The sequence below is a fragment of the Galendromus occidentalis genome, unplaced genomic scaffold (genome assembly GCF_000255335.2).
Source record: "Galendromus occidentalis unplaced genomic scaffold, Mocc_1.1 scf7180000075894, whole genome shotgun sequence".
NCBI classification, from domain to species: domain Eukaryota; kingdom Metazoa; phylum Arthropoda; class Arachnida; order Mesostigmata; family Phytoseiidae; genus Galendromus; species Galendromus occidentalis.
In genome coordinates, this window is record NW_003803884.1 from 32,117 (window position 1) to 54,588 (window position 22,472).

The 22,472-nt window shown below is 50.8% G+C and overlaps 1 protein-coding gene across 1 annotated transcript; it reads left to right on the forward strand.

The window, feature by feature from the left end:
* The first annotated feature begins 741 nt into the window (after positions 1–741).
* ClC-a (chloride channel protein 2) lies at positions 742–18,271 on the forward strand. The gene is made up of 19 exons (XM_018641639.2): positions 742–822; positions 6,100–6,250; positions 7,426–7,560; positions 7,667–7,795; positions 7,917–7,999; positions 8,116–8,244; positions 8,329–8,407; positions 9,031–9,156; positions 9,840–10,111; positions 10,765–10,960; positions 11,411–11,658; positions 11,772–12,024; positions 12,261–12,330; positions 12,495–12,618; positions 14,317–14,455; positions 14,693–14,811; positions 16,319–16,459; positions 17,057–17,143; positions 17,292–18,271. The coding sequence occupies exons 1-19, from the start codon at positions 748–750 to the stop codon at positions 17,475–17,477; spliced, it is 2,742 nt and encodes a 913-aa protein (XP_018497155.1). The 5' UTR covers positions 742–747; the 3' UTR covers positions 17,478–18,271.
* Positions 18,272–22,472: the final 4,201 nt, after the last annotated feature.

A 22,472-nucleotide genomic window follows, 5' to 3' on the forward strand; every position in this document is an offset into this window, starting at 1 on the left:
TTCAGCAGTACAAACGAACGCTTTGATTCAACAATGAATCCTAACGATACCTTAGCCGCCATCGGTTAGGCATATCCCTCTGACCACTGCTCCTCCGCGGTCTGAGGCAGGCATTCTTGCGGTTTTTAACATTTTTCGATATTCGAATTCACTCCCAGATTGTGAGAAGAGGAACGACTTCCCCTTGTTCGAACGAAACTTCAGATTCACTTTATTAGCATGAGCCGGCCCTATTATGGACACATAATTCAGTGAGTACCGCTGCCGAAGCTCCGAGTGCCGTCGAATACTATTGCACATACGTGCAATAGTATTCGCGAGTCTGTTGCACGGTTTCGAAACTCACCCGGCATTTCGCGCGAGTGAGATAGATCAGCCCATTCGTGGTGAGCTCTGAGACGCGAAGCATGGATTGCAGCGTCATGTTACAGTTACAAAATACCATCGGGCCGAACGAGTTTTTGGGGGGAGCCTTCAGCGTTCGTGACATTCATTCTAACTCGAGCCGCCGCAAAATGCTCAATGGTGACGATGATTGTGTTGACACCGTTCCTCATGAAGACTGCCACCGCCGGATTCTATAGATCTTCTACGCTTTGTGTGATGAACCACGGAAAATTCACAGAAACTTTCTGCAGATTGACAGGATACGCAGATCTCCGAAAACAGTGTTCGACGGTGTCATCAAGTTGAAACGCGGGATTCTCCCGTTCGGCAAACGTGCCAGTGTGAGAAAAAGAACTCAGGATGAAGACGGATGACTTTTTCGCCGAGGAGAGGCTCCTCAATGGGAGGAGGACGCTTGGCTTCGAACACACGTTGGTTAGTAGATGCATACTTCTAGTTGAAGAATTTCTTTCGATTTTTTTCTTCTCAATCCCCATCGTCAGGAAGCTCTCGATAGAGAGACTCGGGATAGTCCCTTGCTTATTCTTGTTCGGTGAAGCGACGTAATGCACGGAAAACTGTCTCTGCTCATCGGTTATTTGTCGATATCTTACGACGCATCCCCTTCATGAAGTACATTTGCATTAATGTGTAGTCCCACGTCCCACGTTCCACGAGGTGAACCATACTCAGAGCTCCCACGATATTTCCCGGGAAAATACTCTGGGTCGGAATCTTGTGACGGCTCGTGATTTTCTCCGCCTTCGATTTGACAAATTATACTCTGATCGTGATAATTTCGGCAAAGATTTTTGGGATCTGATTTAGAGCCAGTCGGTGGAGAGCCGGCCGCTGGGACACATGTCTGATTTGGGCGGGAAGTCGCATGATCTCCGACCGGAGAACTTCCCTCTTTCGTATCATATCCAGAGGAGCTTCGCGCCGGCGGGAGCTGAGTTAGACGGAGGAGGATCCAACCTTGAACGATTCTCAGCGGCGAGATAATTACCGAGAAAATCACTTCCGAACTCCAGGGCGGAAAGGGATGTTGCTCCGAATAGGAACGAAAGCTCGACTGGGGCTCCGATTCCGAGATACACCATATCTCCTCGAGCATGTAGAGGTTCGGCCTCGATTCGTCTTCGATTTGCGATGTGCGAATCACCTCATAGAAGGACCGGGCGCATATTCTATCCGATGATGGGTCGTCTGATCAATCCACCGATTGCACTCGAAGCATGTACGGGATCCGCGGCTCTGAATTTGAATATTATTTTGATTATCGGTTTCGCGGCAACAGTTTTCTTTTCCTGCTGTGTTTTTTTTCCAAACTTCGCTCCGCGGATAATATCGATCTAAAAAGAAATACGGAGATGAGACGATTGACCGCCGAGCCCGGCCCGCTGGCCTCGATCACCGAGCGTGATGAGCGGAAGAAATATCGGAGACCGAACCAAAGACAATATTGTCTCTTTGAAAAGTTATTGCCGAAGGATGTCCCTCGTGACGTCACTAAGACGAATCTCGAGAGCGCCCGATCCCTGCTTCAGCCCAACCAGCCATTATTGCGCTTCGTCGCAATCGGAACGGCTGTGATCATCGGCTGATCGACGGTCTTCTTTTTTCGCCTCAGACACTGTTTAAGCACAGAATGATCGCATCTGCTGCTACCTTCTACTCGGATTCCAAAACAATCGGATGCTATTCCCCGTCAAGAGCGCAGAAATTCTAAAAAAGACGCGCATGACGATCCACCGTGCGCTCTCGGAGTGATTTCCGCCGGGAGGATTGTATGTATTTCACAACAAATTGTGCTCCATCGGATCCGTCCTCTAAATAAATCATGAGAGAATGCCATTCGCTCGATCTAATCAGCTGTGTCGCTCGAGCAGCCAGCTTCAACGAGTTACTCATATCGATATTCGCCTAAAAGAGTCTCGAAGCGCTGATATTCTTCTCGAGAGGCGCAGCGATATCGCGAAAGAAAAGTTCAGCCGGCTCGTTTACGCGCGCTGTCAACAAGTGAACATTCGATGGACTTGATGCAAACTTTGCCCTCTGGGAAATATCTTTTGATTGTCCCCACGGGCTCTTCTGCAGCCCTTCTTGATTCATTACGGATTCATGCCTCGTCTCATCGAATCATCAACAGAGAAGATGATGCGACAAAGCGCTATTGAAGGAGAACCGTGGAGATCTTGCCTCAGCTGAGAAGTGTTTCCCTCATGGTCCGGGAGACGCCCTAGGATCGGCTTAGAGGCTGCACCCAGAGCGTCAGCATAAATGCGTTCTTTCCCTCCGGAAAATTCTGATCCTTTTTCCCGTACCGAATTGGTAGACGGCCAAATAGCATTGACAATGTCGGGTGCCGCGACGACAGGAGCAGCAAAAAAAGCACCAACAACGGCATCGGCAACGTACGAAAGCATTTTAGGTTACGGAACAACGATCACGCCACCGTCCAATCGACATTCGTTCGACTATTTCTGACTGTTGAGCTGTCGCGCCGCCTGCAGTTGACTTAGCTCATGAAGAAAATTATCGAGGCGCTCCAGCGAGAATGTTTTCCGGCTCTTGTCATATCAGCGACGACAACTTGTATTTGGCAAGCTGCATCTTCTGCGCTATCATGCTCGAAGACATAGTCTCGCTCATATCGCCATCGGAGTAGGGAATCGATGGGTAATTGAAATTATAGAGAGAAAATCGGAGACGCAGGGTTCGGGAACCTAGAGCCTGTTCGCTTCCCGGGCGATTGTGAACCCGAGTTCGAACAGTATAAGCGCCGAGTTTACGCCACTTCCTACCCCTTCAGAGTGTTTTGTCTGAACATATGTAATTTCCACCAGAAGGAGATATAGAGCCCTAAAATGCACTCGCCATTTTTCATGAATGGATCTGTTTTCTTCTGGAGCCCCAGAACAGGATCTCAAGCGGTCATGTCACCCACGGCAATGCGAGTTTTGCGCCAATCGTACCCAACGACCACAATGGCCCAAAGACATGACGAGTCGCCATCAGCAGTCGCATGTTACTTTTTTCTTGTATCGATGGATTGACGATCGGTCGACGTTGCGGTCTTCGCATCAAAGCTCGTTCGCCTCACGGACGGCTGTGCAAACGTCAGAAGCAGTGTCGTTTGAAAGGTAGTCGACGGAGTAACGAGCTGTTCGGGTTGGAAGGGAAATCATAAGCTTGACCGCGATTTCTGGGATCTCTGCGGTGACGTCAGCGAATCCGGGGAGTCCATGCTAGGCTGAAGATCTCGAGTCTAGTAAGCGAGAATGGCCCTCTCACGGCTACTTCGGCGAGAAGTCTCAATCTCATTCCAGTGGGAGAGGATGCTTGCGGACTGACCGACGGCATGTTCGAATGACGAGGGGGAGCGAGATTTCTCTTGCATCCAATCCACTATAGTCTGCATTAGGGTGCCGAATTCGGCGAACAATTTTTCCCGCACTTAAAGAAGGCGACCCGACCCCTCTAAGTTCGAGTGCTCTCTGATCGAGGAAAGGTTACGGAATCGAATTCGTTCTTGGCTCGCGCAATCATGCACGAGAGGAATCATGATTGAGTTTAAAACAAGCCACAGCGATGGATGCCGATGAAACAGAGTGCGCGTGGAGACCGGCTTTCGCCGTTAATTAATGATGCTGGTGGTGACTGGAGGATTTCGTCAGACTGTGTGGACAACAGTCGATCAAAGTGACACTTCATTTTGAGCGAAGGGAAACCATAAAACAATCAAGTCCGTCCACTGATCGGCTGTGGTTCTGCCGCTCGAATCGATCCGAGGCAAAGCGGCTGACTCCTCTCGGTATCCGCTCCTGGGGGAACACATCGCTATGCCTACGAAATACCTATTGGCTCTGGTAGCGGCTGTCGATGCCAGCACATCACCACGGACCCGATGAATCCATTCGAGGCTCATGTGATTCCGGGTGACAGCCTCGGCTAATGTGTCATAGTATTCATCAAAGATGATCGACGACCGATTATCGGAAGCCGAACGGACCGAATAACTCTATCACGACGTAGCTTATAAATCATTCCGCTTCACGTTATGGATCTCGGGGAATTCAAAACTCGTTTGCCGAGATCCTGCCCCTCGAATCTCAAGTCGAACCCGCTACGAAGCATAACAGTTTGCGAGACTACTTACGTATGACGCCATCAAACGGGGACATTTACGATGGCAGATGGACGTTTCATCGCTGAGGGTCGCCAATTTGTGGCAGCGGCAGGCGGTAATTCATGTCATCGGAGCAGAGTTGCGGGGCTCCCGTTTCCCTGGAGTCCACTGTTTGGGGAATTAATACATCTTCCTTATACCTTTGGATACATTCGAGTCAAGAGGGATAGAAATGTCTCCATGAGATAATGACAGCGGCGTGGGAATCGGCAGTGTTTCCATCAGATGGTCTCAGACAGCAACCGACGCGGAAAGTGAAACATCCAGGAAGACTTGCGCCCAGGACTCTCCATTGCCTGCTGAGGTACAAATAAGTTCCGTTCAAGAGACGCGAACGATGTTGTCTCGAATAAATATTCATTCCCGGATCATCAGAGCCTTGATTGCGAAGTCTCGCTGCCTGCATGCGCCTCGCGGGGCCCGAAGTCGACCGATTAGGCGAGTTTTTGACCGATTGGGCGAGTTTCTGACCGATTAGGCGGTCTGATATTACATCGACCGTACTAGTATGGGATAAATCGAGAACGGATGAAGCGGACCGATCGAGCTCTGGCTGATTACCGAAGCAGGCGACCAGGCGGCATCCACTGTTCTTGTCAGTTGTAATTCCTCGTTCATGCGGCGATCTGCCAGCAGACAACAGAGCTCCAGTTTCCGCAGTAGCGTCAGCGGCTAACCTTCTCGGGCTTGATTATTGACGTGTCGGCATCGGATGGAGTATCCAAGAGTAGCCTACTTACTCGAGTGAGATAGGCTCGACTTGTCCATGGGAGTGACCGGCGGTATTGGGGCTCTAGCTCACCCCCTGACGCTCAATTTCACATTGACCCAACGTTCGAAGCAGGAACCCCTCTCGGAAATCGCTGGATATACGACGACTGGTTCCGCGAATTCCCGTCATCGGATCAGCGGTCTGAGTTCGGAGCAAATAGCATGGTGGGAGCCTGCCTGGATGAACTCGTTCTTATCAGGCTGGAGAGGTATCAGAGCACAGGGAATTTCAGAAGCAAGTCTATCGACTCATACATCTCTATTCTATCTGTTCACCGAGAATATATCTGTTCACCGGGAAAATCTGAACAGCAATCCATAAGTAGGCGGACAGCTCCGAATAGGCCCATCGGGATCTGTATGCTCAGGAAAGCGTCAGAAATGCAACCTTAAATTGAGTAGACCTCCGCGGGGGCTGTTTGACGGAACTATCCGTATGATTCACAATTCACACAGATTGTCGTATAATCTATGAGACATAATGCTCCATTCTGTTTTCTCACAACGAAAAGCTTAGACGGTGAGTTTCAAGCATACTGACCATATGTAGATAGTATGAGTATGATGTCATTCCACCCCCTGACACGACAAAAGAGGAAATGATCCCGACGCAACCCTATCTAAGGGGGAAAGTTGTCAGGAAGTGAGTCTATGAAATTCAAGGCTTAAGAGATATTTTTCCGAAACTGGGAATTTCTACACACTTCCCGTTGGACAGAACTCTCAAGGTTATGAGTGTGTTCTTTCAGATGTTCGGTCAATACAAGGAGGATCTCGGCGAATTTGCACGTTCCGAGGCTCTCCGCCTCAAAAATCTCGAGCGGCTTCGCAAAACGGAAGAGAAGCTCACGAACAAAGACCTTAAGCCGTACAAAAGCGAATGGCAGAGGAAGTGCTTCAGTAAGTAACTCTCTTGGGCGTCGCATTTTTTTATTCGCTTCCCCCCACATCAATCTCGCTCCGAATTCTGATTCTCTATCTCCGGCGTCTCCATCGGCCGGCGTCCCCTATCGGGGCGCTTCCGTCACCTCCGAAGCCGCGTCGCTGAGCTATCAGCTCGATTCTTCCGGGGCTTCTATCGCTCTTCCCGACCTCCGTGAGCCGATTCCCATAAAGTTTCGCATCTGCGTGCAGACTCTTGTTTTTCTTCCGGGCTCAGAAATCCGAACCAAAAGAAGCACGGAAGGAACTCCCGGATCCCTGACTAGGGCCTTCAGCGCAAGTCATCGGCAAGGGAACCGCTAAGGCGTCTCTACTCTCCACGTACTCAGCTTGTCTTCGTTCTGAATGTTTCCGGGCTGGGAATCGTCGGCTGATACTGCGAAATGAAGTCTCGTGGACCGCTAGCCGATGGATTCGAATCCAATGAATGCGTTGTCCTCGATGTCACAGAATCCCGTATGCGTTCCTGGAAGACCGAGCCCTCCATGAGTCCTGGTCGCGTGGGAAGACGCTGTCTGACTTGTTCTGGACAGGAGACTTTTCGTTGGCGCGTGAACAACCGTGAATTAATAAGATATCTTATCAGCAACGAAGATACTTTGTCTCCCCGCTGATAGGAGAGCAGGCCGCTGCGGCGACCATCGAACTGAGCACCGATAAGACACGACCCACCCAACGGGGCCCCGGGGGATTCAAAAATCGGAAGTCGACATATTCGATCCCATCCGATTTCGCTGCATGGGGATCCGCGCAGGGACGAGGAGGGAAAAAGTCAAGCGGAACGAAATGTTGACGTGGAATGATCGAAGTCGAGCATTCCAGGCAAAGCTAGAGCTTGCCTCTGAGACAGCAGATTCTCTCGATTTCGGAAAGCTCCGGGAAAGATTGGCCCGAAAAGGTCGAAAGGCCCCTTCCCTGCTCGAACCAAGGAATGGTCGAAAATGTGATCCTTCAGACGTCCCGAATCGTCGTTATCCGCCACGTGTCACATGACACAAGCTCACCGTGGAGAGATTTTTCGTATGCTCAATGGAGCCAGGGTAGTCTAATTATCTCGAGAGCGAAGAAGACATTAGGTCGATCGTACGCATCGGAAACAAACATTCGGTCATTAATTGGATGAAAATTTTCAGACCTCATATCGCGATGCTGGAACAATACATTCTCTAAGATTGGGGGCGAAGACTGGTTTTTCTTACTGCTCCTGGGCGTCATATCGTCGCTGATATCATTCGGAATGGACTACGGCATTCAGACATTCCTCCGCAGTAAGTCAAGGGGCAGAGTTCCAGCCGCGCAACCCGATGCTCCGATGACACATCTGTTCCTCTGAATAGAGTCCCACCACTGAGTTAACTTCGAAGTGTGTTCCAGCTCGGCAATGGCTCTACAATGATCTAGCGTCCCATCTGGCGCTGAAGTACATCGCGTGGGTCTTCTTCCCGGTTCTTCTCATCCTTTTCTCCTGCGGTTTCGCTCACACCGTTGCACCGCAGGCGATCGGTGGGTCACTAATGAGATCGCTCAACGAAGTCGTTACGTCTAGTATGGCAATTCGATATACATACCTACTCGTCCGAAGAGGCGGACGAAGGATTTTCAATGAAACAGGTTACCTTTCCAGGGTCTGGCATCCCCGAGATGAAGACGATTCTCCGAGGAGTCGTGCTTAAGGAATACTTGACTTTTAAGACACTTGTAGCCAAGGTTGGTGGATGAGATCATGAAGAAGATCACGTATGCCGCTATAAGGACAGAGTGTACCGCAGTCGACCCTTTCTCCATGAGCATTATTCCTTATGCGGAGCCTCCCTCGTTCGCAGGTCATAGGTTTAACATGCACATTAGGAAGCGGCCTACCGCTCGGAAAGGAAGGGCCTTTTGTTCATATATCTTCTCTTATTGCGACAGTCCTATCCAAAGTTATATATTCTTTCAAAGGAATTTACGAGGTAAGTGCTCAGGTATATCTCGTGTCGATCGTATTTTTCTGAGCCAGGAAATTTTCCAGTCCTCCTTCAGGTCTTTAATTTCAGAATGAGTCTCGAACAAGTGAAATGCTGGCCGCCGCTTGTGCCGTTGGAGTAGCTTGCACATTCGCTGCGCCTCTGGGAGGTACGCATCCGAGGCTTGTACAGTCTCCTCCGTGACTATCATCGAGATTCATAAGGGAACGATCCCTTGAAACCGTCTCCGGCACGGCTTGTCTGCTGATATTTACATATACCGCGGAAGGACATCCTCCTCATAATGGCTGTTCGCCAGACATGGGCATTTTTATTAGGATAACTCGTGGGCCGCAGTTTGCTCTTCACTGGGGAGGCGGTACAAGTAGTCGAACGAGGACTCCTAGAGCATAACTCATTCGAACAGAGCTAGACAGCCGGTTATCCTATCGGCAAATGGAAAAGACGAATCTCCGACATCGATGTCCCGAGTGCTGCTCCCATGAGTGCATGAATACCACTGACTGAGTGCGTCGCGTGCTCGCGAGTGACGCCGATTCCTCAAGCAAACCGGAGCAAGCAGCTCCCAAAATGTATAAGACAAGGTCGCTGTCGTTACCGTATATCATGAGGATGATGATTGCGTTTAGGACTTCCGGAACGGACATCCGAAGACTCCTGATTCGTGTATTTCCTAAGAACTATTTAGGAGTCGCGCTTCGTCTGGAATTGCGCAAAGCGTCCTCATGCTGGAATATTGACCTCTGAGCACATCGTTCATTCCTTCCGTAGGTGTGTTATTCAGCATCGAGGTAACTTCAGTTTTCTTCGCCGTGAGAAACTACTGGCGAGGATTTTTCGCGGCGGCTTGCGGAGCTCTCGTATGGCAACTGCTCGGCGTGTGGTTGCGGGAACAAGGTAAAATCACGAACTTTTCGAGCCAGGAAACTATGTCCCGCACACGAGTATTACATCTATGTGCTCCACGGAGAGAATTCCGTCGAAATTAGATGCGATTCTGCTCAGAAGCGAAACATTCGATCGGATCTGGATGTGAGAGTTTGTAGGGCTGAATCGTTCGAATTCCGAGCGGACGACGTCGCAATTTCCACGGGCCGCCGGAGGCCTCATGGGTTGTCGTAAAAGAAGTCGCGGTTCCGCGTGATTGGGTCAAAAAATCCCGTCTAACAGAAGTTAAAAAATTTGTAGGCGTCGACCTTGACCGCCTCTATCTCATAGATCGCCACAAGCGTAAGAATGCCTCATTCGATACCGATGCCCTCCCTCACGAAGTTAGCTGAAACGCCACCAAGAAGCGATCACTGTCCGAGCGAAAAGTTAGCGGGCTATGCACTGAAAACTATCACCTCGAATCGGCGATAGGAACACGCGGCACCGCAGAACCCCACGCTGTATATTATTACCTACTTGCTTCCACCCATCGATATATCAGGGCTTGGCGAAAGGAGCGACTTGCTCATTCAGTCACTGGACCGGGGGGATTTTGTTGCTTCTTCCACCGCATCGCTCGCTGGTGACAGATGAGATCCGGACCCGAACTAAAAATCGGTTTTCCCTCTTCTTCTCAACAATTTTTGCAGATACAATCACCGCTGTCTTCCGGACGAATTTCCGAATGGATTTCCCATTCGATTTGGCTGAGCTGTTGGTCTACGCGGCCATGGGGGCGGCTTGTGGCGTACTCGGTGCTACGTTCGTGTACCTGCATAAGAAAATCGTCCTATTCAACCGGAAGCACAAACGGATGTCAGCCTTCCTGCAGAGGAATCGCTTTCTCTACCCTCTCATTATAACGACGTTGATCTCTACCATCACGTTCCCCCCATTTCTCGGGAAATACATGGCGGCTGAGGTAAGACTCTTCGGCCCGGAGTTCTTAGCTTGATTCTCCGCAATTAATCAGACGCCGAGCAACCCGATACAGGTGCAGCGAAACTTTTTGTCGGAGCCGTTTTCTTCCCTCCGCGCTAGTACTGCGGGAACGCAGCGTAGCTCTCCGAGTGACGCCCCGAGGGGAACTCCTATCCTGGAGAGCAGAGAGATAGTCTTGATTCTCCTCACGACGCGCGATTTTGCTTGATGCCTTCGGAACTCGATATCATCTCAACCCTCGATAGGGTGAACAATGATTCGTCTGTCAGCCAAAGACTAACGTAAGAACAGGCGCACATCTAAGGTTTCCAAGATATCGAACAGAAGCACAATATTCTTCTGAGTCTGAGGCAGCGCCCTTTGCGTTTCGCTCTTTCAAGCATCGCGGAGCCGGGCTCGCGAAGTTCAGCCGTCCTGACGGGTTTTTCCGTACCTCTTCTCTACGCTCCCACGTTCTGCCTAGTCGGAATGAGTTTTCTATCGAGGGGGCGAAATGATCCAGTCGCAATTCTAGTCAATGAGAGCTCTTGCAGAAAGTCTCGCAACCCTCTGCTGGCGATCTGGGTGATGGCTCCTGACGGCGTCGAGAGAACAAATGTGAACTATTACTCAAACCAACTCCCTCCTCGACAGTTAACTACCCATGAAGCAATCCACGACTTATTCTCTAATTTTACTTGGGGCTCTACCGACCTCGGCGTGGACGAAATGATCGTCGTTCAACGATGGCAGGAGAACCCTCTGGAGAGTTTTCATTTCACCCTCATAATGTTCGTCATCATGAATCTATGGATGACTGCGTTGGCCGCCACAATACCCGTACCTCTAGGTGAGTGAGACTGGATGACCCGAGATCCATGCTCTCGGAGTCCGGGAAATTTATGTAACAACTAGCTCTTCCCGAAGATAAAGAACTAGAGAGCGTAAGCTCTCAAACAGGTATTCAGACAGTCAATGAGCGGCAAAAATGCATCGGCCTGAAATCGGTTACCAAAATTAAGCTTTGAACGCCGACGGGAGCGACCGAAAAGTTTCCCGATGGGTTTCAAGATCGCGTCGCTCATTGAACTTACGGATTCAGCATGTCTAGCTGTACTGATCGATATTAAAACATGGGCGACTCAAGGAGGCTCGACGCTGAGTGTTATTCGGTGAAAACACTTGATTTACTAATTGGACATTGTGGAGCACCGACTCAGACTCGGCCACGGGGCTGAACTTATTCTCTCGCTCTCTCCCTGGTCAAATAACTGTACCAAGTAAACATGATGTGTTCCAGGTCTCTTCATCCCCGTGTTCAAGATGGGGGCTGCTTTCGGACGTCTCGTCGGCGAAAGCATCGCACAATATTGCCCACAGGGTATTCGGGTGGATTCAACCTTAGACAGCGGTCACAATCTAGTTATCCCAGGAGGGTATGCCGTGGCTGGAGCCGCGGCCATGGCTGGAGCTGCAACCCGGACGATATCGACTTGTGTCATTGCTTTTGAGATGACAGGTCAAATGTCACATATTCTGCCAGTCATGGTACGAGCCGAGAACCTTGAGAGACTTCCGCTCAATCTGCGACATTCGTTGCCGGCGATACTCGCTTCGAATGACTAGGCTTGGCTCTGAAACGCTTTGATTTTGTTTTGCAGATAGCCGTTCTCATTGCTAATGCGGTCTCACAAATGCTGCAACCGTCTGTGTATGATTTGATTATAACCTTGAAAAAGCTGCCTTATCTTCCCCCGATTCTCTCAACGTCGTCGCATGCCCACACGATCTATGTAGAAGATATCATGGTGAGAGATGTAAAGTTCATTTGGCAAGGCGCCACCTACCGCGATCTCAAACAGCTTCTGAAGGAGAACAAACGTTTGATGTGCTTCCCGTTTGTCGAATCACCTCGTGAGTAGTCGGCTCGTTTCCTCAATGATAACAAATCCTCTCTCGGTCCGCCATCCTCTCTCGGTTCCCCATCTGGCCCGGACCACGAGACTCCTAGGTTCCAAGAAGAACGACGATCATCTGCGCTTGCGCTTGATTATGCAGCCGATCCCCTGAGACGGAACTAAGTTTGATCTCGACCGAGTTCACGTTGGTGTTGTCCTCTGCTCCGTTCAGCTGGTGACATTCTGTTGCAGAATCAATGATCCTACTCGGCTCCATTCCACGAGTGGAATTGCTCCGATTGCTCGAAATGCAACTGGGGAGGTTCGTATAATCTCTAGGTTAACTTTGTCTCTCTCCTACGTTCCACCAGCAACGGTATCGGCGCCGGCCCGATTGCCCGTTGTTACGGTGATATATAATAAGTAATTGCATTAGCGGCCTATCTCTCGGTTGCTAAGGTAGAACCTACGTTCCTCTTTGTCCAGGTTCCGTCGCCTTGAGGAAGTAGCCAGACGACGGTCACAGGACGTCTCGGGACGGAGTCCCAGAGGGGATCGACGGAGGATGTCCCGATTCGTAGTTTCTCCTGTGACGACGAACAGTGCCAAGGTATACCTTCGTCAGTAAAAAAGCATCTATTCGTGAAGAGTCGTCAAGTCCGAAGCCATGCTCCGAAGAAGTCTCCGAGTTTCGGATCGGAGCTCCGGACACGCGTGGGCTTGAGGTTCTTTGAAGCGGAGCCGTGGGCGTCTGTGGCTTACAAACGCTAACGCGCCGACTGCTTCCTCGCTAGGCTCCAAAAAGTCGAATTTGAGTCCCGACTTCTCCTTTCGGAGCCAGAGCTCTCTCGCAGGGAGTCGGGATCTGTTCGAGGTTCCCTTTCCGAAAGGACGGAAAAATCGAGTACACGAATAGAACAAGAGATCAAAGCGTCTGTGACAGTCTGACAAGCTTGACGCTCATGTAAAAGTAGTCGCACATCAGTTTGACTCCTTAATGTCAGAGTCGAGCTCGCATACGAAAGTCGAAGACGAGCGCGTGTGATCTGAAGAGACTAAAGGAACGAAAACGAGCGTCAGCGGGACGACTTCTGGCATTGATCAGGCATAAGGTGCTTGTATGGTGAACAAACAGGCCGCTCCGGATAAGTTTCGGCTAATGATCTCTTGAGCGAACTCTCGCGAACTCCCTCACATCCACTTTCGTCAGCGGTTTTGTTGAAGAGTACTACTGGAAGAGTTCCGACTTGTTGAGTCGTCACTCCCGCAGCGCATCGGTTGGCAACCCATAGGCTCTTCCGCTCTCCGACCCAATTTCCTCTCGGGCCCGTCTCCCACGATCGTTTAGCTCGATATAAAGTCTGGAAATCTGATTTTGCAGCCGCTGACTAGAAGAGCTTCAACAAAATTCCGGGTATGATGACCGTTATTTCAAGTTTCGGCTGCTCACTTTCGAAGCTTAGCATTCTGAGCTCGATCAGGCTCCGCAAGATCAGCATCACCGTAACACAACTCTGACATCGTGTTCGTTCTTGAACCCGAGCCCCCACCGACCATGCACCCAAAATATTCCATACAAATAAGTGCCGGGGGCACCCTTGACGCTCGGAAAGAACGATTCCCAATTAGATAATTGAGTCTGACTGACCAGTGAGACCTCGCTCTGGAATGCTGCTATCGAGGAATCTTCCCAACAGCATGTTTCCGAAGAAGAACCTAGCGCGGTAGCTCGAATTCGTTGACCTGAATGGGAAAATCGGAGCTGAAAATTGACATCGTCCAGCATCGAGAAATCTCTCCCAATGCTTTTCGGAAACCATCACAGCATGATGATTTCCCTCGCCTCGTCGCCTGTCCTGTAAAGCTTAGTTGAGATCCTTCAGGGACTTCGTTTCATTTCAGCAAATATTCAACAAGAGCCAAACACAGGTAATGCTCGCTGCGGTGGAAATGTTTCTAAGGTCTATGCTCCCGAGTGAATATCTCCCCCAAATACCACGTGGACTGTGCCAGCGGTCTCTGTTTTAGGATTCCTCCCGCGTAGGCAATGAATTTGAGAATAATTCCATCGAGGTCCTTCCTGGAAGAGGCGGGGAGGGGGTGGGCAATGTCGGGGGTTTCAAGCTGAGAAGCCCCGCTGGCGCTCTACGAATGTCTGGTATTCACTGAGCGCGGAGCAAGGTGTTCTTCTTCAGATTTATCTGTTTTTCGTTCGTCCAGCTCTCGGAATCAGCAGACGTACCGACGATGGAAGTATGGGAGAGCTGGAAAGAATATTTTAGTGAGCAGAAGACGATCTTGATTTCAGCCGTCTCCGAAGTCTTCACCGCCACCATCCCCACCCATGACGCCGCGAGTGCCAAAAAAATCTATACTGAAGGATCACGGTCTGACCATATACGGGAACCGAGACTACCAATCGCCCTACGCAACCGTGACGTCCTACGGTAAGTGCTTCGGACATGTTCACATTTCACGTTTGATATACGAGGCGTGGAGGAATCTTGAGCGATTGACGAGTCTCGGACGCCTTCGGATCGGTACTCCCGAATTGTTCCCCCTCGAACGGTGGAGGCCTCGAAACTGATCATATCCGGGCTCGACACCCGGATATGATCCGATTCCAGCGGAGCTATCATTTGCTGTATCATCGCGTAGCCTTAGTTTGAAACCGCAAATTCCAGATTCCCGTTTGAGACAGGCGTTCGAAGTTATTTCGAGAAAACTCCTCACACTCCCGGACGCGAACCCTTCCGATGGTGATAGTAATCCAGCCACTCCACAGGTCAAGAGAGTTCAACTGGTGAGTACGAGTGAGCATTCTCGTGCACTAGCTCCAGAGCGCGTCGGGGACAAGGAAAGCGATCGATTAGAACTCCGCTGCTGAGCTAACAATGGAGCCGAAACAATAAAAAAAATAATTATCCTCTCGGCGGCTCCGCCGCGGAAAGGGAGGAGTCGTGAGAGTCAGCCGGCTTCGCTTATTGCCAATCCCATTTGCCCCATTGATTCCTCGCCGGGGGAACCAGAAAGGAAAACATTATTCTGTCACTACAAATACTGCCGATACCCGTGGCACATGGTCGATCGTACAAACGGACGATCTGATGAAGTTGTTCGCTATGATGCAATCAACGACATAAACAGGAAAAATGAGACCCGTCATAATCCAGACGTTCTCATGTCTGTCGCTAGCACTGAAGTAAACATCTGCACGGGCGAAGTTGGCCACTGCCTACCCACACGACTTGATCGCTGTGTGAAATGTAATGAGGGGTTCTGCTATCGTGTCCCAGCGATGTTGACGAACTTGGCGATCTCCGCTCCGTCATGCGACTAGCCCCGCTGATGTTCGGAAGGATCGATCGTCTTTTATTTTCTTCGAAGAGCTGCCTAGGGACCCTGCAATCGCTCCATCATTCGTACTTGTAGAGTCCGCTCATTCTTCTTAACACCATCTTGAGTCAGCGAGGGAGCGTCTCTTCTTCCTTTCTGATGCATGGCCGAATATTTCATCTCACAACGACCACTCTATGTGCGAGCTCCTGACCTCGGGCGGGCATTCGTCTTGCCTTTGTGACTCCATGACTCCCTGTCGTGCAGCTGACTTGCTGGGAGCTAAGCGAGAGAGCTGCATCGGGAAAGACGGGAAAAAGGAACAGATAAAGCATGATAAAATAGGAAACGGCGAGATATAAGCGAGAATAAGGAGGAGCCTCCTCATTGCTTGCGTGTGGCTCGAATCGCTCAAGTACTGTTTGAATACTGCCAGTCTCCAGTCGGCCTGCTCTCCGGACAACCGTCCTTCGAAAAAGAACGGTCAACGACAGCGTGAATACTGTCGCTCGGGAAGAGCCAGGATTCGTCTAGATTTAAACAGGCAAGCGGGGAGCCTTTTCTGACTGGATGCGGGCCCTTTCTTCCGATGTGTTGTCTGTCTGCTGGCAGAACTGGTCCGTTCCTCGTCCAGATGAGTCTTTATTCCCCCGACTCCGAGAATGCGCGAATCGCGTGAAAGGAGAGCTCTGCTCGGACTCTCGCTCCGTCTTTTTCTCATGGTAGAACTTAAGTCGCAAGATTCCTTGAACACGATACAGAGACATTATTAGAGGGGTATGTTTCGCCCAACGAATTAATGGTCTTTTCAGTAGTCTGTTATCACCCGTCACTTTTCTGCTTCCGCAGGTCCAGGTTAAGATATGATGTCGATGGTCACCGTCTCTCGATGCCATTTGTGTGAATTGAAAGCAATCGTCTCCGCTACCTCATGTCCCATCGATTTCTCATTACCAATGTTGATGTTGTTACAGCCCCGCGAACGTGTTATCGATATGTCTCCCGAGGAGCAGCTAGCATGGGAAGAAGAACAGTTGTCCCAGGCCGTCAACTATGCAGAGTGTCATATCGACCCAGCGCCATTCCAGCTCGTGGAGAGAACGACTCTCATCAAGGTAGGCGCTCAGAAGCCTGCTCATACAATCTGTGCCGTCCCCGCATTGTTTTCGGTCCGTGTGGTGGGTGGAAAAAAATGTGGAAGCAAGCCGCCCTCCCGCGAGTGCACCGTTGCTAGGGACTTCCATTCGGAGAAAACGGCTGCGATGATCCGTCTGGTCTGATTCAGATGGAAATACCGCAGCAAAGACTTCCGCCACCTGCTCATGTCTACCAGCAGTGTTGGGAGATCCTGGGGGTCAGTAGGAATCGGTCTCGTACGCGGTCTGACTCGCGTGCTGTGTTACGTGCGCACGCCGTCGAAATGCGATTTCCTCCTCATGGGAATGCGCAGGGGTTCTTGCTTTGGTCAGTGCCAGCCGCGCGCACGCCACGGCAACTAGGACTGTCGGTGCCGAGCGTGGGCGAGATTCGCTCCTTCATGGAGCGTTCTCATGATAGAGGACTTGTTGCATTGAATGCGTAGCTCTTATGGAGATGAATCGAAATCAATGTTTACGTGAGTTCGCGAGGAACGAAATCTCGATCCGTGCGAGTTGCTTCGGGTCGTAGTGCGCTTGGAATTCATCTCACACGAATCCAAACTTCCATCGCAGGTACATTCCATCTTCTCGATGTTGGGCCTGCAGCACGCCTATGTGACGGCGATCGGAAGACTCATCGGGGTAGTTTCCCTGAAGGAGGTTCGTACAAGCTTTCGCTCCAGCTCTGATTAGAGTTCTGTTTCCCAATCGGGACTCGGTTCGGGTTAGAGTCACCAACCGAGCCGTTTTTTCACACACAACGAGCCGCTCGCATCGAATAATGATATCGAACTCTTGTCGTCGGCAGCTCCGGAAAGCCATCGAGAAGATGAACACCGGGGGTTTCGGGAGAGAGATGAAGAAGGAGGACGAAGACAAGAAGCCTTTCGGTCCGAACGAGGACATCGGAGGCGTATCCGAGCCGGAAACTCAGTCAGAAGACGAACTCGTTGTACCGGACGCGACACCCGGCGGGAGCAAGCTCCCCGTTTGAGCAGCTGGTTGCTCTGCTGGAAAGTAAGCTCAGTTTGTGGTTCAAAACTGCGCGACCAGCCGTTGTCGCTGTGTCGAGCACGGTCGCCGGCACAACTCTCAGCAGAGGAGCCATCACTAGTCTTGTATTCTCGAAGGTTCTCAAATACCTCTCCGAAAGAAGAAATTCCGCAGAAGTCGAAGTTCCTGAGTTGTTCAACGTTCTGATCTTAGGTGACCAGAAAATGTTTTCATGCATAGGAGGCATTGTGGGAAGCGGGTCGGCTCGCCTGTGAATGTCGCATATCTGTAAATACCCATCTGAGACTAAGGATATTCCCCTTAGAGGGACACATGACGAAGCGCCAGCATGACGGCCTCATAGGAATAATTACCTTTCAAACTCGAGAAATAGCTGTTGTTGAAGGAATTCTGTGCGTTTGTCCCCCTGGGAGGCATGATCCTCGCGAAGGAATTCATACGATCTTGTTTTGGGTGAACATAATCAACGAAAATGCCTCGGGGTGAGATTGTTCGACAGGGTCTCCAATGGCGGAGGCCTTGACGTCGGTACTGCGGTCGAGTACCGTCAGTAGGAGCACAGACGACAGAACCGTGTTCATTCATAAGCGTCGTGATTCATTCGTGTTGATATGTTGATATTCGTGTTGTTCTAGGTAGCACATAAATTATTCACGCTGTTCCGATGCTTCGGCGGAGTCTGAAACGTTCATATGTCAAAAGGACGCGGCAAGCTTTCAGAATGTATTCGAGAACTTGCTCATACTTCCAACTACCCGGGAGGAGGAAGCTTGTCAGACGAGAAAAAACTCGGAGCTTGCTCCGTTTGTTTTCTGGGTTTTCAACAGAGACTCCGATAAGGGGTCGAAACGAATAGTTCGAAAATAATTGCAATATACAGTTGTTGGGTCGGAAACCAGAGGCGATTCAGTGTTCTCATTTGCAAATTCACCGCAAGCTCTCGGTCAGCGACGACAAGTCACTGACAGAGAAGGACGGTGTTCTCCTGGAAACAACTGGAGCCGAACGTCCAGCGTTTCGTACAAATTCCCATCCAGCTGTAACAAACCGGCGAGCCGAGCGGGCATAACGCATGCAGAGAAACGAAGTCCGGAAGTCATTTCCCGTTCTCGGGGCCGGGCCCGCATTAATCAAGCGTCTTCCGCGCTGAAGCAACCAGAGTGATACCGAAACTTCAGAGTTAGTATACGTCCTGCATGACAAGTCGTTCTTATCGCCACAGACGTATCGTTTGAACAGATTTCGACCGCTCGAAGGGCACTCGCTCGCTCGCGCAGCGTGAGAGCTGTTTACGGATTGCGCATCGTCTACCAGCTGATAGAATGAATTAGTGCGACCTTCGAAAGATCCGATAGGGAACTGAAAAAATCAATTAGGTGAATTCATCCATTCGGGGGGTTCCGATATCGGAGAATCGTCAAGCGACTAAATTTTCTCGAATGAATGGATAACGTGAGGTATAAGGAGACCGAACCTCCCCACTTTTCGCGGAGACCGAATTTCCCATCCACATACGGCGAGTCGCGGAGTCCGAAAACTACGTAACCTCCTTGTATTGTAGTGATCGAATCCCCCCTTCCATCGGAACGATTCCTGGAGATATCCCGTGATGAGGAGCGACATCTCAATCGGATTGGTGGCTAGAACAAGGGTTCTGACGCCCCGTTCCACAGACTCCCGGTGTGCCTGCTTTCCGAATTTGAGGATGGCGATTCGCAGCTGCGTTCAGTCCGGCGCCACTCGGCTATAGGTAGATATTTTTCCCGCTCCCCAAGCTTGAAGAATGCCGTGAGGTTCCGGCGGAGCCCCTGGTAGCTCGGACACTTTTCTCTGACAGCGTCACCCGATTTATCGGAGAACGAATGCCTGGGTGTTGTACAATAGTCGAGATAGACCGACTTTTCAACAAGCAAGGTAGGCGCTGGGCGCTAGGTCAGCCTGGTTTTTTATCAAAAAAGGACAATTTTCAGAATAATTACGGCGTTCCTGTTGCCTTCGAGCATCGTGTATTACGCGAGGTCTGTTTGGAAATTGTAGGAGGGACTGGGGGAAAATGATTGGACAGCACGATAATTATTTTCCTCGATTGTCTCATGCTGTCCAAGACACAGTGTGTTATGCTCGGCGAGGAAATCCCCGTCGTAAAGGCGATGCTTGAGCTCCCCAAAGCTCTCCAAACGAGGCATCAAATCACGCAGGACGAAATGCACGTCGTGCGTGCTGTATGACACGAATGCATCGGATAGGAATTTACGTATTGCTCTCCCGCCTCTGACCGACTGCCGGCTGCCATCAAGTGTGTAATTTTCGAGCCACTTCTCGAGGCGTTGTCTGCACACCAGACCCGCTATCATAGCAATTGCCGCAATCGCAACCGCGAACGACAGGAACGAAACGGCCACCATAAGAAAAGGTTGACAGTGCATCTCCAGCCTCTCCGAAACAGACAGAATGTGCACACCTCGTAAGCTCTCCAGCTTCGCGAATCCGTGAGCCCTCGCGAACTGTCGCTTGAAAACTTCTATTTTCGCTTCGCTCAGTATGCTAAGCAAGGGCTGAATCGCACATTCGAACGATGCGGATTGTTGCTCAAATTCAAGTAGCGGTGTTTGTGCTGGCAAGTGTTCGTGCCCTGTGCGAGATCTCATCAAGGGGGACATCCAGACTCTCATTAGGTGGAGGGCCCAGGGAGTACGATTTCATATTTGCTCTGAGATCCGGAATGAAGAGTAGATTACTCGTGTCGAGCTGAAGTTCCTCGGGTGAAACTACCTGGGTGGGGGAAAGTTTTCGCAGCGTGTCAGGCCGCTCCTGTTCCCGTCGAGAAAAGGCATTTCAGCTGAGCGAGAGACGCGAGAATTCGCTCCGGGTCACTGGTCGGTGTGAAGATAGCGTTTCCGGTGAGATCAAGACTCTCCAATTCCATCAATGAGCCAAAGCCGCCCTCTGGGAGATAGAAGATACGACAGAGAGACAAGTCCAATTCCATCAGGTCTGTCAAGCCGTCGAAAGTGTCAACGCTGAGGCTGGGTATCCTTCGGTGGCGTAGAATTAATTTTCTGAGGTTGGACATGCCTCCGAAAACACCCGGCGACTTCATTGTCAGAATCTGCTGTCGACTCCTGAAACCGTATATGTCAACCTGCGCGAGCTGAACGAGCGAGCCCTCCACAAAAATTTCCGGAGACAAGGGACCCGGAGACACTCCAGGTGAAGCGGAGAAGAGGTCGAGATCACCTGTCTTGATTGTGTTTTTCATTTTTGGGCTCAAGGGGGTTGCGATTTCCTCCGTTCCGGAGGAAGGGAAAATCCGTTGAATATTCCGAATTTCGCAACTCGTGCGTTCAGTCGCCGACTGACGCCAAGAGGGTAGAAGAGCTTCAGATCCAAAAACTCGAGCAACGCTCGACTTTTTCCTGATTCCTGATCGCATTTTTTTCGGAGCTCTTCCCGTCCCCAATCGATTCCGTATTGTCTGCCGAGCTGAGTCCCGCCCGGTTTCGGAGCTGACTGTCGGCCAGCAGGTCTATCGATGTCGAAAAAGTCAAATCTGATGTCCTTGAGCGTCGACTTCTCGTCGGCGGATCTCGAGTCTTCCCCCGTGATCGACGAAATCGACGGGGAGCTTGCATCGAGGAATCCCAGTCGAGGTAATCGAGACAGCGCCGGTTCGATCGAGCTCAGTTGACCTATGTGGGAGCGTTCGCGTGACACAAACGGAAGGTTTCTGGTCCGCGCGAAGGCTTCCGGGTGAATCGCCGCAACGGGTTGTCGTTCATTATGAGAGTTTCCATTTGCTCCAGACCGATGAACGAGTCGGCTTCGATGCTCACCACCAGACTCTCGGCCAAATGCAAGAATCTGATGGGATATTGAGCGAGAGCGCTGCCGATGCCGCTGCCCTTTAGGCTCGGCATAGAAGTTCCGTGAGCGGAAACATCGGGAACGTCCCCGGGATTATCAATCGGAGGTATCGAATTGCAATTTATCGTAGTCGGTGATCGCAACTTCAGTTCGCGAATGAGGTTTGACGGTGCAATTCGCGCGTATCACCGTTTCCATCGGAGCCTTGTGCCGCAAGCTGCTTTTTGTTCGATGGTTTTGCTCTGGATAAAATTGTGGAACGTCACGCCACAATAGTCCCGAGCACGACGAGGAGCACACAGCAGACACCACAAAGGAACGGATAGATATACTCTGTCGCTTGTCCCGGATCGCCAACATCGAAGTGCATCTCACTCCGCCACCTTCCAGACGCAGCCCTCAGAAAGGAACGAGCACTCTGCGATTGAATCGTGTGGTGGGCTCTCTGCCGTCCAGCCAGGACGGAGTCATGTATGTATACATGCCGAAGGCACACAACGAACAAAAACAGGCCACCCATCCGTTCGCTCCCTTCGAGCGAGTCGCGTACAGGTGGTAATGTTTTCTGTTCGTCGGATGGGCAGGAGTGCTTGCGTCAGCTGTCACTTTAGCCTAAGTCGAAATTCTTGCGAGGGATGACGCGGTTTTTTCTCATGACCAGTTGAATCTGCTGCTGCGTCTGCTCTTTCCCAACAAGGACAAGCACGAGCTCCGTTCACATCGATGACTTTGCCGCTTGTTTGTTACCTGGGTCAGGGAAGAACTCATTAAAAGCGTGACTCGATTCACTCATTGCCTGCCGGTGGGGACGTGTTTGGAAAAACACTGATCACGTAGTTCCTCTCCCCGGAACTTGTCGTCGGCATCGGTATCGTCTCAGAACGAGGGCAGGAAACGCGCGGCCCGGCCAAAACGAGGAGGGTGCTTCCTGGTGATTCGGAGCAAAGAACGCAGCGGAAGGGAAGGAGCAATTCTCGTGGACTTCAAACGTGAATAGTCCGACAGGGAAGCGAAGACAGACAGCGAACTAACGCCGTCACCGACCCTTATTTGAATAACATCTGTCGGCGCCCTTCCGCTACTCTGCCGCCATTCAAAAACCCATGTTTCT

Coding starts and splice junctions, on each gene's coding strand:
- ClC-a (XM_018641639.2), top strand. CDS start 748: ATGAAGACGGATGACTTTTTCGCCGAGGAGAGGCTCCTCAATGGGAGG. Junction 12,619..14,316: donor TGACGACGAACAGTGCCAAG/GTATACCTTCGT, acceptor TCTTGATTTCAG/CCGTCTCCGAAGTCTTCACC. Junction 14,456..14,692: donor CGCAACCGTGACGTCCTACG/GTAAGTGCTTCG, acceptor CGCAAATTCCAG/ATTCCCGTTTGAGACAGGCG.